The sequence below is a fragment of the Mesoplodon bidens genome, assembly GCF_964165515.1.
Source record: "Mesoplodon bidens genome assembly, chromosome: 3".
Lineage (NCBI taxonomy): Eukaryota > Metazoa > Chordata > Mammalia > Artiodactyla > Ziphiidae > Mesoplodon > Mesoplodon bidens.
In genome coordinates this window covers 153581511-153599740 of record NC_138178.1, presented here as the reverse complement: position 1 = coordinate 153599740, position 18230 = coordinate 153581511, and the positions used below count along the sequence as shown (strand labels likewise).

The following is an 18230-nucleotide window of genomic DNA, read 5'->3' as shown; positions in this document are numbered from 1 at the left end:
CCCAGGCAGGACCAGACCCTGGGGGGAAAGGGCTCTCCTACCTGGTAAAGCCCATGGTCCAACAGGACGATCTCCACCTTTCCTGTGCCCGGGCACTTCCGCACCAGCACATTGCCTGGGTGAGGGTCACAGTGCACGAAGCCGTTGACAAAGATCATCTCACTGTACATCTTGCCCAGGTGGCGCGAGATCTGAAAGAGAAGGGAGGTGGGTGGGAGTTGCACCTCATTACCACATGCCTCAGAGACTTCTCCTCTGGCCCCTCAATCTGGCCACTCTCAAGAGGAAGGCCTGAGCAGTCACGGTGGAAGGGATGGCTTGAGACTGCATCGTTCTTCATAGAAGCTGAATGCTCATCCAGCTTTTCCTAACTTCAGCTGCACATTAGATTCAGCTGGAACTCAGAAATGTTAGGGGTGGTACCCAGGCATCAGTATTATTTTTAAGTGCCCAAGGTGATTTTAATGGATGGCAAGGTAGGAGAACCACTGCTTCCAGGTTTTCTGAAGGCTGTAACCCCCACCTCCCACACAGGCCCCTCCAATCTTCCCTGGTTTTTCTCTTCTATCAGTCCCTCTTCCTTTTTTCCCCCAAAGCTGAATAGGGGTTGGAAAGCTGGGTGGGGGTAGGGATCACTCTACCTGCCCCTTCTCCAAAGAACAAGGCCAGGGGGCTGAGGACCAGGAATAGATGACCCCCATCACCCTCTGGGGCTGCCTCAGCAGCTCCAGGCCAGTCCCAGGAGTACCCAGAATCACAAGCCCTTCTCCCCTCTCCCTTCAGGCCCCTCTCCCTACTCCCCTCGCTGCCAGAGCCCAATGCTAATCTGATTTATGATGTCTGCACAGAAGAAATGACACTGGAGAGGCCATTTAAATCATCCTGTCACTGCTGCTCTCCCTGCCGAGGCAGCCTCCTTATCTCTACTCCCTTTTTATTAAAGCTAAAAGCCTCTTCCCAGCTTGGGAACAGCTGCTGAACAGAGCCAGACCCGGACTCACAGATGGTCTGCTGATGGGTTTCCACAGGACAAAGAGATGCTTAACCCAGGAAGCTGACGCCCTAGGACACACACTGCCCTTGGCATCCCTCAGCCTCGGCTGGACCCCATGGTCACTAACAAACATATCCCAGCTAGAGGAGAGGAGCTGGGGCCTGTGGGATGGGGAACATAGGATTAGGGTCTTAAGATAAAGACTCCTTTCCTTGGTTTACAAAGTCCTGTACAACCAGGCCCAGCCTCCCTCCCTGGTCTCATCTTGTACCACACTGACATGCCAGCCATATTTGCTCTCTTCCTCTTCTCTAGTAATCTCTGTGCCTTCCTACCTCAGGGCCTTTACACATGATATTCCAGGAACATTGCTTCATCTCCCCTTCACCTGGTTCACTCCTCTCTTCCTTCCCACCCCAACTGAGCATCACCTCCCTGGGGAAGCCTTCCCTGACCTCCTAGACTAAATGATGTTCTCCTGCCATACACCCTCACACTTTTCTATCACTAGCACACTCTTTGTATTATTATTTGATTAACAACCATCTAGCCCACTATCATAAGCTCCTATATGATGGCAGGAACTGGCTCTATTTTGTTAAACAGCTTCATTGAGGTCTAAGTTACATATCACAGACTGGTTCTATTATTCATCCCCTTGCCTGTAACAGGCCAAACATGTGAGTATAGGACTCTGCCTTCAACATGTGTGAGACCCTTGCCTCTCCACGTTTTTCCAGGATGCTGAGGTTCCGGCCTCTGATGCTTATCCTAACCCCATTAGTCTCCTCTGAATCCCAATCAATGATAATTGGCCTCCAATTAAATCATCAAGAATAAGTCTACTTTAGTAGCAGTAGTTGTCATCCTTATTAAAAGCCCTAAAAGTAAGTACAATCATAATCCCCATTTTGCAGATTAGGAACTGAGACTCGTCGAGGTTTAATGTACCCAGAGCTACCCGGCTGGAAGGAGGTGGAGACAGAATTCAAACCAGGTGTGACCCACAGCCTTCCAGTAACCACTATTCTATACTGGCTCACGCCGACTTCTGCACTTCTCAACTGAACTTTGTGACCTTAAAGAAGTTAGTCATACTCTCAACTTCAGCAAAATGGAAATAATAATAGTGCCACTCTCACTGGCTACTGTCAGGTAAATGAGAGTATCATGGTGCTCGGGACCTAGTAACCTCTCCTAGGTGCCCCTGATTCCTCATAGCACTCCTGGGAGGGTGGCAGACTAGGTTTCATTGTACTTTTTTTTTTTTTTTTTCGGTACGCGGGCCTCTCACCGTTGCGGCCTCTCCCGTTGCGGAGCACAGGCTCCGGACGCGCAGGCCCAGTGGCCATGGCTCACGGGCCCAGCCGCTCCGCGGCATGTGGGATCCTCCCAGACCGGGTCACGAACCCGTGTACCCTGCATCGGCAGGCTGACTCTCAACCACTCCGCCACCAGGAAAGCCCCATTGTACCTTTTTAAGAAATGATGACCTCAGGATTAAAGAGGCTGTATCTAAAGTCCTGACACTTCGACTGTCGCCTGTGCCCTGCCACCACACGCTCCTGACATTCTTCTTGGGGGACAGGAATGCCCAGTACTCAGTGTCTGTGGGCATCAGGAACAGAACGTTACCCCGTGTCAAGTTCCCAGACTCAGGCTGAAATGCTGGGTGTCCCAGGGCCACCATTTTCTGTTTCCTGGGAGAGGGGGCCCAGCCAGAGCTGGTCCTGGATGAGCCCGCAGGTGCCCACCTCGGGACCACTGAGAACCCCTTCTGCTAGGCTCTTTGGAGCTCTACGGAGACGAGCTCTGAAAGGCCATATGTGCCAAACCAATTGCATTTATTAAGTAATAATTCATTTTTATTTGTCAAGGATGCCTATAAGGTCCGATCAGGGCTCCTGATCAGCCCAAGATAAGCAGGGCAGCCAGACAGAGTTGACAGAATTCCAGCCAAAAGCAGAGAAATGACATTTCATTTAGTCTGGGCAGACCTGTCATGGGGAGATGTATGACCTCCCTTAAGCTTTCTGAAATATTGCTAGTCGCTGCGGGCCCCCTGTTACTACATTGAAAGGTGGCCCCTAGGGCTCCAGGGACTCAGGCTGGGGGAGCCTTGGCTCATAAGGAGTGAGCGGCTGCTATAGGAGGAGGAGAGGCTGCCAAGTGCAGCCCATATACACACAGGCAAAGCCACCAGAGCAGCCCTCCCCTTCCAGCGGCCCCTACCTGGGTGTCTTTCCTTTTATGGGCTGTTCCTGATGTTCATTTTAACCAGATCTCACGGGGATAGGCAGGTGTGGAAGGCAGAAACAGGAGGGAGGACCAGCCTATGTCACTGGCTTCACTCTGGGGCCCTGTTGGCACTGCCACTGTGGGCATGGGTGACCTGGGGGACAAGTCACCTCCCTTCTCAATCTGGGTCTAAGTTCCCTGAGCTGTTCAGTGAGCCTAGCCCCATCTACTCTATTTCCTCACAGAGCTACCTCGAGATTCAAGGTCAAAATGTGATTGCTTGTGGGAAGGCACTTTATCTGCTACACTCTACGACACAAACGTGCTTGTCTGTTTTCTGTCATGTGGTAGCTTACTTTAAACCTGGAAAAAAATATATCCACTGTCACCATCAAAGAGTAATTTTCAAAAAGTTAAAAACTTGACTTTCACACAAATATAGAATGAACACATGTCCAACATTGTGTAACTCATCAGTAAAGGAGCAAGTAAGAAAGTAGATCTGGTTCAAAGAGAATTTTGAGGGACTGGGTATTTATGGGTATTTAAACAGGAATAAGAGACTAAGATTCCAGGATTAGATACAAAACTGGTTACTGGCCTACTGGGCAATAAGGAAATCATAACCTTCCGGGTTATCTTTTCTAGCAGGGAGAAATTATTTGCATCTCTACTGGATAAGATCCACAGGTTGACATATGACTTCAGTCTGAGCCCTTAATTAATTGTCAATAGCAAAGTCAAACAAAAGTACATTCCCTTAGATATGAAAAAATCCTCAAGTAGGCTGCTTGAACAATGCCCAAGAGTGACTTTGAAAGGACAAACCGCACACGCCTTTTTCTGAATTTTAGGTAATTTTTCTTAACATCTATCAGAGTTGCAGTAAATAGTCTCTGAGAACCAATCTGCCCAGAGAAAGGCAGCCAGCCCCCTCCTACTCACAGAGGCACCGAAAGTCCCAGGAGAAACCTACGGCCACCACTGGGCACAAAACCCTCTCTCCACCCCTTCCATATACTTAGCTATGTCTCCTCCTCAAGAACAGACAATTGTAAATAAGGCTGCAATGAATATGGGAGTTCAGGTATCCTTTTAATATTGATTTCATTTCCTTCGGATGTATACCCAGAAGTGGAAATGCCGGATCATATGGTAGGTCTATTTTCAGTGTTTTAAGGAACCTCCATACTGTTCTCCATAATGGCTGTATCAATTTACATTCGCACCAACAGTGCACAAGGGCTCCCTTTTCTCCACACCCTCACCAACACTGTTATCTCTTGTCCTCTTGATGACAGCCATTCTAACAGGTGTGAGGTGATCTCTCATTGTGGTTTTTATTTGTATTTCCCTGACAATGAGTGATGTTGAGCACCTTTTCATCTGCCCCTTGGCCATCTGTATACCTTCTTTGGAGAAATGTCGGTTCAGTTCCTCTAAGGCTGCCCCTTGCCCTGTTAACGGCAGCATCTGCATAAAGAAAGGAATCCCACCTTTTTAGAATGGTAGCAGCTAACGCTCTGTGCCATGAACCATTCCAGGTACGTTACGTGGACTCACAGCCACCTCTGCGGTAGATAGGTGAGGGAAGCGAGATACAAAAAGAGGAGGAAGCTTGGTCACCTGGCCAGCAGTTAGTGAAACCGGGATCCAAACCCAGGTGGCCTGGCTCCAGGGAGCAAGGTCTCAATCACCAGCCCCTCCTGCCTCTCCACTCACTGGGAAGCTCCTTCCTGGTGGCAGGAACTGCACCAAACCTCTGCAGGTCCCCACGGCAACCAAGAAAGCATTCCATTTGGAGAAAAGAGTCGCAGTGGGAAATCCAGAGCTGTTTGTCTAACCAAAAATACACTGTTAACTAAAGCCACACTACAGCTCTTTTCAGAAAAAAAAAAAAAAAAAAACAGTGACAAGTCTTTAATTGTTCCATGTAAAAAGAATGTGCCGCTCACATAAGTGATTTCCGTAATTACGCAATGCCTTTATGTTCTAACAGTAGGCAGGGGAAAACCCAGGAATCTATAAAAAGTCTGAGTAATGAATTAATTTAGTAAATAATATTTAAATCAAAGAGTTATTTTTGGATGTTTCTCAAAACTTGAATTGGCTGAAAGTACTTAAATTATTCTATAATTGCATGGATGAATTTATTCCCACCCCCAAGGGAAAGTCTATTTATGTTCTTGGGGGGTGTCAAGGAAGCAAGGTCAAGATCTCTGAAAGAAGCAGGAGGATGGTGTTGCAGGATATTAATAATCACACAAGTAGCCCAATATTGAGTATAGGGAGGTTAATAATTCAAGCTCTCTTTGCCCCTCCCCTGGTGTCCGCCCAGGCTTCTAGAGGCAGAACCATAGCCCCAAAGACCAGACCAGACCACTGCCTAGAGCGTTTTACTCTCCAGCCCACTCCACCCCCAAGAACCACCCCTGGGATGTATAAGCGTCAGGTCCCTCGCTGCTGCCCATTCATGGAGCGGGTCAATCTTGGACCAGCAAACAGTGAGATGAGTGTCTGAGTGTGAAGGCAGGGGGAACTTCTTCAGCCACATGTGGTGTTGGGAGCGGTAATGAAGAAGGAAGACGAGGAGCCGGGTTATTACAGGAACCTGGGGGAGTTTCTCTAATCTCGGAGCCTCTAGGAGCTTGGTGAAAGCTTCTCTAGATTCGGCTTGAACCGGGACAGCACCTGAGAGCCAGGGCCTGGGGTAACCACAGGTCTCCTGGCCAGTGAGGCTCAAAGGGCCACGACTACTGGAAGACACACATGATGACCTCTGACATCCCTGCCTCGGGCAGCAACTCGCTCCAAAGAAATACCTCCACATCCGTCCACCTTACCTGGGTCAGGATAAAGAAAATGAGCAAAGGGTTTCTTCCCTACATTTCCCCCTTCTTCTGGCTAATATTTTACTGCCAGCACCACAGAGGGGGGTTGGGGGTTAGAATTCCAGCAAAATAGCCTGTGTTGAGAGCATGGACTGTGGGCACTGCACCAGCTGCTTCATGTTTCAATCATCAAACAATCCAATACTTTTTTGGGGGAGGGGGGTGCCACACCACACAGCATGCGGGATCTCAGTTTCCCAACCAGGGATCAAACCCGTGCCCCCTGCAGTGCAAGCGTGGAATCTTAACCGCTGGACGTCCAGGGAAGTCCCTGATACTCTCTTTTTTTGTTTGTTTGTTTGTTTTTTGGTTTTTTTTGCGGTACGTGGGCCTCTCACTGTTGTGGCCTCTCCCGTTGCGGAGCACAGGCTCCGGACTCGCAGGCTCAGCGGCCATGGCTCACGGGCCCAGCCGCTCCGCGGCACGTGGGAACTTCCCGGACCGGGGCACGAACCCGTATCCCCTGCATCGGCAGGCGGACTCTCAACCACTGCACCACCAGGGAAGCCCCCTGATACTCTCTTGTATCCACTTTACAGCAGGAACCTGGGCCTTCCTAAGGGTGATGAGCTCCACCCAGGCGGCACAGCTCACAAGCAGCAGAGCCAGCAACAGAAGCCAGGAAGGCCAACTCCAAAGTGACGCTGTTCCCCACTCCTGACACACCTGCTGTTGGGGAAATAAGTCTCCAGGAAGCCATCTGTGCACCTGGACCCCTCCAACATCCCCAAGCTTCTCAAGATTTGGTGTGAGAAGTTACGGAGGGTGGACGATGGGAGGAGGTGTTTTCATTCCAGTGATTTCAGTAACCGAGGGTCTTTGTGCCTCTCTGGCTTCTCTTCCCTAGTCTTCTGAGCACCTTCCACCACTGAACCAGAGTGACCTGCCAAATGGTGGATGATGCTGAGCACAAAGCAAATGTCCTACACAATCCGAGCTGGTGTCGGGAGACAAGAGGAAACACTTGGGCAGCATGGCTTTTAAAGATAGGAAAGGGGGTCCCCATTTGCTCAGTCAGTGACCACTGATCACCCCTGAGTCTACATACTCATGGACAACAGAGGTAGGTGGACAGGAGAGGAGCAAGAAGATTCTTGGAGATTCTGTGGAGCAAGACATGCCTCTGTGACTAATAACCTCATGAACTATAAATGACTTTTTTTTTTTTAACAGAACTTCACAGCCTGCAAAGCCACACAACGACCCTGTGAAGGAAGTATTGTTATCACTCCAACTGTACAGATGAGGAAACTCAGACTCGGAGTTTAAGTAACTTGCCCAAGGGTACCTGGCCAATAAATGGCAGAGCTACACACAACCCCAGGTGGCCCAACTCTGAACCCTCTGCCCCTCCCATCATGCACGCAGCCTCGGTGACGCCTGACCGGCCCACGTGTCCCAGGCTCTGTCCACACTGCTCCTATGGCACTGACGTGAGGGGCCTGCACCTAGTAGGTGCTCAAGAAACATCTGCTGAAAGACGCGTTTGAGATGCTTTCACTGCTTCTCCAGTGACACGGAATAGAAAAACGACTGGAAAGAAGAAACATGGCAAGGGCGGCTGGCTGCACACAGCAGATGGAACCCAGGCACTGACTGCATTCCCTCACCCGCCCCGCTAAAATGACTCTAAAAGCAACAAATAAGGCCGAGACCCCACTGCAACAGAGAGTAGAATGGCCAAAAACAGCACACCAAGAGATTAGCCAGGCTGTGTTTGCCAGAGGGGAGCAGACAGCTGCTGAAAAATGGCTCAGCAGGCTAGACGACAGGGCACCCTAAGCTGACAGTGGGGGCCCTTGAAGTCGGCTGTCTCGGAGCCTAGAGAGGCCAGCAACTCGGGCCCTGGCACCTCTGATACATGGGTTGGGAGTCCAAAGTAAGAGCTAAACCTCCAGATCCCCTTCAGATCCTTATGGAAGACAAGACTTACTCTCTGGAGTGGTCAAAAGACAGGCTCTACAAGCCACAGCACAGACCAGAGGGCCAACATGGGGACAGAGAACCCGGTCAAAGTCGACATCATGACCACTGCGGAGCGCCTGGCCTTCTTCCCCCAGCAGGCTCCCGGGCCCCCGGGATGGACAGGCTGGCGTCTCTTGCAAGCCCGCCATCCCTGCACCCAACCTGTCCTTCACAGACTGCGGATGTTGCCCACCAGGCCTCCAGTCCCTGTCTCACCCAACCCCAGCTCCTGACTTTGTCACCTCTCTCCCAGCTAATTTCACACAAATTCAATTGGGCCTCAGCCCATGTGGGGTCTTAAACACACACTCACTGAAATCCAATTAACCTTCGATAAAGGTCCTGCAATCAATAGTTGTCCTGTGGCTTAAGGAGGCTCCATTCAGCCCAGGAAAGCGTGCTCCTGCACGACCTTTATTCTTAATGAAATCAATGACAGTCACTGTCACCAGCTCTTAAAGTAACTGGCAAATATGATCACCAGGTCAGGCCCTCAATAATATGCTGCTTCTGGGCTCAGAGCACAGACAAACGAGGGCCCCTGCAGGCTGCTGGCTCCCCAGGCTCCATGCTCCCTGGCCAGACAACACACCTAGGCAGGGCCTGGACGTGCAAAACAGTGGAGGTGAGGCTTGTGGGCTCACCTGAGGCAGCCAGGGACCCCCTGGTCTTGTGGCAGGTGGTTCCTGAACTCCAGTGAGTACCTGAACCACCTGGAGAGTTTGTTAAAATGCAGATCTTGCAACCCTTCCCCTCCCCAGATTCTGATAAGTAAGTTTGGGGTGGGGCCCAGGAATCTGCACTCAAGTCTTATCTCCAAGCAAGCCAAGAGTCGCTGTTCTGTAAAGTATCCAAGCAGAACAGACCCTTAGAGTCCTGCTAACCCAACGCCTTCAGTAAGAAAATTGAGGCCCAGAGGAGGGGAGTGATGTGTCCAAGGTCACACAGCGGGCCACTGGCAGAGGTGGAGCTTGAACCCAGGTCTCTTGTCTCCTAAACTGGTGTTTCCCTACCTGAGTCTATGGGGAACTGGCCACTTGGACTGGTCTTCAGGTCCTCACATACTAGCCCAACTGGGCTGGGACCCTGCAGGGTGAGGAGACCTCTTCAAAGTGGCGTGGGCATGACTAACAAGTGTTTGGAGGGGTCTAGAGCCCTCCCCACCGTCGAGGACAAATCCTTCTAGAGCCACTTCCTCCTGAGCCCCATCTTCCAGCTGAGTCAACAGCTTGTAGCAGACAAGATGCCACTAACTATCCTTTCCTCCAGGATTTGGGGTGAGATCTTTGCCTCTTGTCACTCCTATCTGTCCCCTGTATTTCCCTCCCCAAGCAACACTCACAGCCAGGCTGTCCTCAGGAGGGAGAATCACTCCAGGGACAGGCCCACTCAGTCCCACAGTCCTAGACAGGTTTTAGAACCTCAGAATTTTTTAAGAAACTTTCAGTCACGTGGAGTCTTTCATGCTACACACACACACACACACACACACACACCCCACTAGTCTTCCATGAGGCCTGTGGTTTTTAGGTTGGTTGGTAAGAACCATAATAGGTTAATTTCTGCACAGTAGGGCCTGTCCCTAGTCTTCCAACATCACCAATGGTCAGCAACGGCACAGTAGAGCACGTGTCCCAGTGCCCACTACCCAGCCTGAGGTTCCTGTGGAAGTATTTAAAGACATCATCTCAGAATACTACCAAGGAGGCTCCCAGGTCATGCAAACCCTAGAAGCCAGGGGCAGGGGATTAAGGAAATAAGGAATTAAGACAGTTTGGTTATTATTGCAAGGACAGACCAACAGACCAATGGAAGAGAACAGAGCTTCCAGAGAAGACCCACAGCCAATTGAGGACAAAGATGCCAGGCCTAAATTACTATATGGTATGATGCCATTGACATGAAATTCAGTAAGGGAGAAGGTGATCTATGGCAACAGAAGTCAGAATAGCGGGAGCTCTGGTGGGGGTGAGGGTATCAACTGGGAGGGGGCAGGAGGGGGCCTGCCAGGGGGCTAGAAATGGTTTGTCCCTTTATCTGGCTGGTGAGTACACAGTATATCCATATGAAAACTCACTGAGGTGTACCATGAAGATCTGGGACCTCAAGTAAGTTACCTTCCCTCTCTGAGTCTCTGATCCTTCATCTGCAAAATGGAGACAAGACCTCCCTCCTGGGCTTCTCTGGTGGCGCAGTGCTTGGGAGTCCACCTGCCGATGCAGGGGACACGGGTTCGTGCCCCAGCCCGGGAAGATCCCACGTGCTGTGGAGCGGCTGGGCCCGTGAGCCATGGCTGCTAAGCCTGCGCGTCCGGAGCCTGTGCTCCGCAACGGGAGAGGCCGCAACAGTGAAAGGCCCACGTACTGCAAAAAAAAAAAAAAAAAAAGACCTCCCTCCTAAGTCTATAATGCAGATCGGGCCTGGCACCCAGAGTCAGGCAGTCAGTAAACGTTAATGGTCAAAGGAGGTAATGGAGGAAAGGGCAGGGCCCAGTGATGATAATAATAATGAAAACAGCAACAACCATCAACTAGCTACCAGTTCCGAGTTCTAGCCACACGCCAGGAGCTGTGCTAGGAGGACACATCTAGCCCTCACAACATCTCCAGAAAATGGAACGTTTGTAATATGAACGTGATGTAAGCTAGAGAGTGAAGGGCTGCATGTAGATGGTGCCCTGGGAGCTGGGCAAAACTTCTGTCCGTATTCCAACTCCTTCTTCGAGGAGTTACTGGCGTGGCTGTCACCCAGGTGGCCCTGGGATCCACTGCAGCCCCAGGCATATCCCCGGGAGGGAGACAGAGAAGGTGGAGGTGCAAGGACTTTGCAGTCATGCAGACCTGACTCTGGCCCTGCTAGCGGTGTGATGTTGGGCAAATGGTTGAACCTCTCCGAGCTTCACCTTTCTCATCTATAAATGGGGTTAACAATATATCCTTGGAGGACATGTGTAAGGAGTAGAGATTATATTTGTCCCATGCTTGGTACATCTAAGCTGCTTATACTAATTTTTGCTATTGTTTTCCCCAAACTACTCTGATATCAGCCTGCCCGACTCTATGTCCACGGAAACAAAAACCAACCCTCTACCTCAGCCCTGCCTCATAGAGGCCAATCCAGGGCACGAGACTGGCTTAATCTGTTCGCTAATTCATAGGACGTCTACCAAGGGTCTGCTCTGCACAGAACACTGGCCTTATCTGCAAAGCTGATTCAAGAGGGCTGCAAGCAGGAGCAGACGGGCCCAGACCCTCAGAGGGCATCACCCAGCCCCAGCTCCCACCAGCCACCTCCAACCTCCTCCCAGGTTCCTCACTCAGCCAAGAGCAAGCAACTACCCCAGAGCACAACTTTGTCTGCATTTGTCTTTGAAAATCAAAGCTGCCTGATGAAACGCCATTACGGCCCTGGGTTCACTGGATCAAAAGAGATGAATGAATTTAGGGGTGCTGCTGGCAGTAACGAAACGCCAGTAACCTGAGGCCCCTGGAGTCTTTCCTGATCAGCAGGCAGAGAGACCCTGCTCCCCTTTAAGACTGCTCAGGAGAAACAAGAGGTGACCCCCCTCCCCTCCCTTCTCCTCCTCACTGGCACCAGAGACTTTGTACTCAAGAGTCCTGGTGGACAAAGGACAAAGGATCCCTGGCTAGATGCGGGGACATACCCCCACCCCCACCAACAGAGGAAGAGATGGGCAAGCTGGTCTTACCACTCCCTCCTCTGCAGGAAGCTCTGCCCAGACACCCTCTAGCCAACGGTGAGGGAAGCAGAGTCTGAAGCCCACGTTGTGCTACTACCAGGTGACCTCGGGAAAGACATTTGCTAACTCTCTGAGCTTCCCCTGAATTGGAACAGTAGTTTTCTCATCCTCCCCCTGCCCCCAGCCCCCGAGCAGCAGATCTCTTCCAAAAAAGCCCAAAAGGCAACTCAGGCGATGGCAGAGGTGCCCTGGGTGAAGCAGGGTAGGGAGTAGAGAGGCCCATCCAGCCTCCCCACCCATCCAGAGGCCCCTGAAGGGTTCTGGGAGCACTGTTCCCTAAGTCAGGGGGCAACAGCTGTCCCCAGGATCCAAGGCCAGCTGTGGCTAAACATGCTCCTGGCAGCAGCTCCATACCCTCTGATGCAGGCCCTCCTTTAATGAACTAAGAGGAGTACTGGAGTCAGAGAGAGTTGGGTTTCAATCCTAGCTCTGTTAGCTGTGTGACCTCGGGCAAGTTACCTTCCTTCTCTGAATCTCTGATTCCTCATCTGCAAAATGGAGACAATAAGACCTCCCTCCTGAGTTTATGATGGAGAAAAGGGCCTGGCACAGGGAGTCAGGCATTCAGCAAACATTCACGGTAAAAGGCGATAAAGGAGGAGGAAGGAAAGGCCGGAGCCCAAAGAAAAGAGTGAAAACAACAGTCTTGCTGCCATTTTGGAGCGCTCAGCATGCACCAGGCACTGTTCTAGGCACTGCTGTGCACTAACTCTTGAGGTCCTCCCAATGTTTTTAGAAGTGAGGCTATCATCGTCCTCATTGCAGAGGCCACACAGGCACCCGAGGCCTGGGCTTACAATCTGCACGCTCTCCTGCCGTTCCCACTGGCTCATCTGCTGAGCCAAAGTACGGCCTTTTCCTCTGGGCCACCACTGGGACCACAGGCTCATCTTCGTGTGCTGCCCGAGAGGGAGTAGCCAAGAGCGTTCACTTCTGCTGGGTCTGGTCCCTTTCCTTCCCTCCTCCCACCAGCCAGAGGGGTCATATCACTGCACTACTCACCCTTCAATGACTCCCCAGTACCTCAGGATCATGCCTAAGGCCTTCGCCATCTGCCTGCAGCCCTGCAAAACCTCACCACTGGGCTTCCCTGGTGGCGCAGTGGTTGAGAATCTGCCTGCCAATGCAGGGGACACGGGTTCGAGCCCTGGTCTGGGAAGATCCCACATGCCGCACAGCGACTGGGCCCGTGAGCCACAACTACTGAGCCTGCGCGTCTGGAGCCTGTGCTCCGCAACAGGAGAGGCCGCGACAGTGAGAGGCCCGCGCAGTGCGATGAAGAGTGGCCCCCGCTCGCCGCAACTAGAGAAAGCCCTCGCACAGAAACGAAGACCCAACGCAGCCAAATAAATAAATTAAATAAATGTATAAAAAAAAAAAATTCACCACTCCTTTACCCTTCCTTGCAGTACCAGCTCTGCACCCCCAACACCTCCACCCCGACACACACACACACACACACACACACACACACACACATCCCGGGCATATTCCCGCTCATCCTGCTGGGGAAGCCGGCCTGGGGCAGAGGTGAGCACTTCTTCCTTGTGGCTCCCTGGGGACTGGCTCACCCCTCGTTGCGTTGCCTAAGAGATGGCTATAAGGATAGAGTTGTGTGTCTGACTCCAAAGCTAGGCTGGGAACTCCCTGACAAAGGGAATTGTGTCTAGTTCCACTCTGAACCCTAGCACAGAGTAGGGACTAAAAAATGATGAATGCTGCTGGAAAAAGGACAACCTCATCCCTACCTGTGGGACCCCATGGTGACCAAGAAGAAGAAAATGGGGTACAGGCTCCAGCCCACCTGTCAGCTTTCCCTGAGGCCAAACAGGTGGCAGGCGAGAGACAGAAGCCCCTCTTTTTTTCACTCCAGGTCACTAGCTGGCTACTGCTGCGCCCTTTTGGCCTGATACCTGGAGATTGGGGAGGGCAGGAAGAGGGAGGAGGTGCGTCCAGGGCCCAAAGGGCAGAGGATTAAGTCCCATGGACTTGCACCATTGTTCTTCAGTTTCTCTGCACTGCAGGGCTCAGATGGCACAAGAAGACATGGTAATCCCCTGTCCGGGCAGGAGCTGCTGCCCTGCAGCAGGTGGGGCTCAGCACGTGCCCCACCCCGTTGCCTGCTGCCAACCCCAGCTCTAGGAGATGGGCAGAGAGCTGCCATAGAGGACCTGGAAGGCTGCTTTGTGCTCAGAGATGTTATAATTCTTCAGACAACAGGCCCCACTTCAAGGCCGTGAGACCTCACCCAGACACACCTGCCCTTGCTAGGCAGCCCCGCCCAAGCCCCGTCCCGCGCCAGCAGCCAAGCGCCCTTGACCTTACCTCATTGACGTCAATCTTGTTCCTCTCCATGTAGTCTCTGTCGTTGACCTGCCCGCCGTCCACAAACTCCATCAAAAGGACCCGCTTGGTGGACAGCTCCCAGTAGATTTGGGGGACCTGGAATAGGAAAGGGCAGGTCAGAAGGAGGCAGGAGTCTGGAAGCTGTGGGCAAGGGGGCTGCAGACAGGCACGTGAGCCAGACATCAGCACACGCTCCTCCCAGGAACGGAAGGGAAGGCCCCCCCGCAGCAGGGATCGGTGGGGAAAGCGGGAGGCAGGCCAAGAGAGAAGGGTAGGCTGTTCCGCCTCCACCAGCGAGGCGCAAGGCCTCCTTTAGTGACCCCTCCTGCTTGGGGACCAGAGAAGGGCTTCCCACCCTCCTCAGTGCCTTCCAGACACAATGAAGAGCCCACACCAAAACGGGGACTTAGGGGAAAATGCATGGAACCTCTAATATCTGAGCCAGAGTTGGTGTTAGAAGCAATTTCTCTCTCACACCAGGCTTGTTTCAGGCTCCTCATGTGAATATAAACCCTCTGCCTCAGTTTCTTCACCTGTGCAATGGGTGTTATTATATGTATGAATGATTGAATGAATTTTTGCTGAGTGATGAATTTTTCAGTCACGAAGTCATGAGTTTTCTCATGCCCATTTCCTAAAGCCTCCTCTGGCAGGCAGGGCTGAAGCCTAACCCAACACCTAGTCCCAATCCTCCTCTTCCCTTGAGACAGGGGAAACTAAATTCTTTCCCTGTCTGCCCTGCAATAATTATGGCCATGTGACACAGTTCTGGCTTATGAGACATAAGTGGAGGTCTGTTAGGGGGTGTAGGAAGGTTTTTATTTTCTTAATAAAAAGGGATGTTTGTAAATATTGCAACTCTTCTTACCCTTCTCTTCCCACCTTGAGAGTGAATGTGATACCTGGAGCTGCAGCAGCTATCTTATAACCATGAGGAAAAGTCTAAGAAAATCAGAGAGGCCAGCTCTGATACTGTCAAACCACTGAGACAATATCAACAGGCAACTGCTACAAGCCTTCTTACTATGTGAGGAAAATACACCCTTTTTGTTTAAGACACTCTGAATGGAGCTGTCAGTTACCTGCAGACAAATGCATTCCTAATTGATATGCTCTCCAACCCCCTCTGACTCTAAGGGCACCCAAAGCCAAAAAGAGAACAAATTTCCCCAGGAGTAGCCAAGAGATTGGGCTGCACCAAGGACTGCTGGGCTGCCCTGTGAGTGAGTGACACCTATGAGTCCCACCATGGCCAGGAGGGAGGAATGACCAGGACTTCAGCATGCCATGATTCCCCAACAACTTAATGGGTTTATTCCACTTACGAATGAAGAAGCAAGGGCACCTAATTCAAGTGTTTTGGGGAATAAGGACTTCCCTCATCCCAACCCTCAAAGCTCACCTAGCAGTAAGATAGCAGCCCTCAAGCCAAGAAACCTTTCTTGTTCCTGGTTCTGCTAACAACTGTTGTGTCTGAGTCCAGACACTTAACTCCTCCATGCCTCAGTTTCCCTCATTAGAAAGGAGATTGTTCCTGCTCCATCTCAATAAGGAGCTCTGGGGACAAAAGGTGCCATACATACAAGTGAACACCCTGGGCTCCCTGGAACAAAAGCTCCTACTGAAATCAAGGAGTCATTTTGGTTTGCTCCTTTCCTGCAGTTTTTGCCATTTGAAAATCTAGGCCATTAGAGAAATCTGTGACCCTATGTTACTTTGAACTTAAAATTCAGTCTCGCTTGGCATTTTTCAAAAAATCTCTTTAAAAATATGAGTGCAAGTTTGCTGCTGTTGGTGGTGGCTTCCAAATGAAAGGGACATATTTGGGGGTTAAGTCCTTCCCCTGTTTGTCTGGGACCCAAGCTTGGCCGTGGGTGCCTGGGGCTCTGGAAACTGGAGGTCAGACCCCTCCCCTCCGTGCCTGCCTGGGGCAACAGGGAAAACAGCCAAGAAAGAGCCACAGACCAGAGAGAAAACCCAAAAGCTGGAGACTCCCTGGGCTTGTTAGTCAGGGTCACCGGTGTACTGGGTTCCCCTCTTCCACCTTTCCCCCCAGTCTCCCAATGGAATATGCGCCTGCCTCAGCTGCTTAGCTCTGAAACAGCAGAGACAACAAAAAAAATGGGAGGCAGAAGGGTTTGTCCTGGGAGCTCAGGGAGGGCTGCAGTTGCCCCTCGATGGATGTAACATGGAAATGACTGCAAAATGCAAATGTGCCTCCTGCTCAATTAGGAGAAACTTGGCTTGACAGGTGACACAAGGTCAAGTGACTCGTCCCTAAATCATCATGTGAGCAGGAGGCTCTGGGGCTGTAAGGTGAAATTTATTTCACCCCAACAGCGATGTTTCACCACCATCCCTTCCTCAGCTTCTTCCATCAAGGAATGGAAAATGAAAGAGAAAATTTTTAAAGAGGCAATAAGAACCACCCTGTCCCCTGCCCAAACAAAAATAAACCCCGAGAGGCTCCTGGCCAGGGTGCCTGCTCACCCCACACAGGTCATCAGGACCTCTGGGTCTGGCGTCTAAACTTCTCACCACAGAGCAGAGGCCCCGCTCCTGTAGGCTCTGCCTGCCCCATACCAGAGCCAATCCTGACCCCTGGAAGGAGGGCACAGAGGATGGAAAGTTCCAGCCCCAAACCCTGGCCTCAGCCTCATTAACTGGCCTTGACCCTGTGCTTCCTCTTTGCTTGGTCAGCACACCTGGCTTGTCCGGGCCAGCCCCCCCGTCATCCAGGGTCACAGTCGTCCCATTAGCCGAGCCCAGTGGAGCACAGCAGAGACCTGAAGTCAGACTGTCAGGCTGGAGCCCCTGCTCTGCTACCTCCAAGCTGTGTGACTTGGGTAAGTTTTATAACCTCTCTGAGTGCCAGTTCCCTCACTGTAAAAGGGTGACGACAGTTACAAGGAAAGCAACGCTCCTTACTTCCTACTATGCATGTGTGAGGTCCCGGTGCTCAACACGGCAGCCGCCATATGACAGCCACGTAGAATTTCACTGGTTCTGAAACACAACCAGGGCTGAGAGCGAATGCAACAGACAGTTCAGCATAACTCAGATCTGCCCATAAGTTATTACAGAGGGAGAAGAGCTCAAGGTTTAACATGCAGGCTTGGAGCCAGGCTGCCTCTGTCCCTTACCAGGAAACTGTGTAACCTTGGGCAAGTGGCTTCATCTCTCTGGGCCTCAGCTTCCCTGCTGCTGACATGGAGCTCATAATGGCATTTCCCTTGTGGGGCTGTATAACGATTAAAGAGTAAATATACATAAAGCACTTTAAAAGTGTCTAACACAGCATAGGCATGTAAAAAATATTAACAAACACTAATTATGACACATCAGTGCTTCTTCATCTTTGAGAGTCTTAGGAAGTTATGGTGTTTCACCAAAAGCATGCTCATCCCCTCAGGGTTTGCCCCCAGTTTCTGGAGTGTCCCAGGCCCCTTACCTAGCACTAAAAAACCCTGCAGTGGCCCCTGCTCCAGAGATAGCCCCCCACCAAGCCCCACCTCCACATAGAGACACACTCTCATCCCTTCCAGTCCGAAACCCTGTGGTTATAAGGCTTCTCCCTCTATCTTGTCCCAGTTGTCCCCAAGGTCAGTCACAAACCTCACTGCTTGTCCTGTCCCCTCCCCACAGCATACACACACTCCAATGCCAGATCTACAAATGCCCTGGTCTGACCGTTCGGCCTGGCTGCCCCATCACCTTCTCCCCGTCTCCCCGACACCACATTTGCATTCAGTGCTTGTCTGAGGCTCGGAGATTTATAGCATAGGGCTGAGGTTATTAAACCCCACTGGAAGAGGCCTCACACACTGAGAGGTAAACTCTTGGCTGAGGCTTAATTATGCACAGATGTTGTGATGGGGTGCCAGTGTGCAAAAGCAATCTATCTCCTGTTTTAAGAGCTGAACGGGGTTCGCAACGCAAAATTTGCTTCCCACTTGTTATGTGTTTAGAGAAAATTAATTACTCAGGAGCCTTAATTCTACCATTGTCTTAGGAATGGTGTGCGGGTTTTAGAAGC

The 18230-nt window shown here is 51.3% G+C and overlaps 1 protein-coding gene across 4 annotated transcripts in view; it reads right to left on the bottom strand.

The window, feature by feature from the left end:
- Window positions 1-18230, bottom strand: part of ADCK1 (aarF domain containing kinase 1) — a 111036-nt gene that overhangs the window by 8711 nt on the left and 84095 nt on the right. For all 4 annotated transcript variants that reach the window (XM_081230023.1, XM_081230025.1, XM_081230026.1 and 1 more), the window contains 2 exons: window positions 14174-14290; window positions 42-191 (listed from right to left, as the gene is read on the bottom strand). In XM_081230023.1, coding sequence (XP_081086149.1) covers window positions 42-191; window positions 14174-14290 — 267 coding nt within the window. The remainder of the gene's footprint in view (window positions 1-41; window positions 192-14173; window positions 14291-18230) is intronic.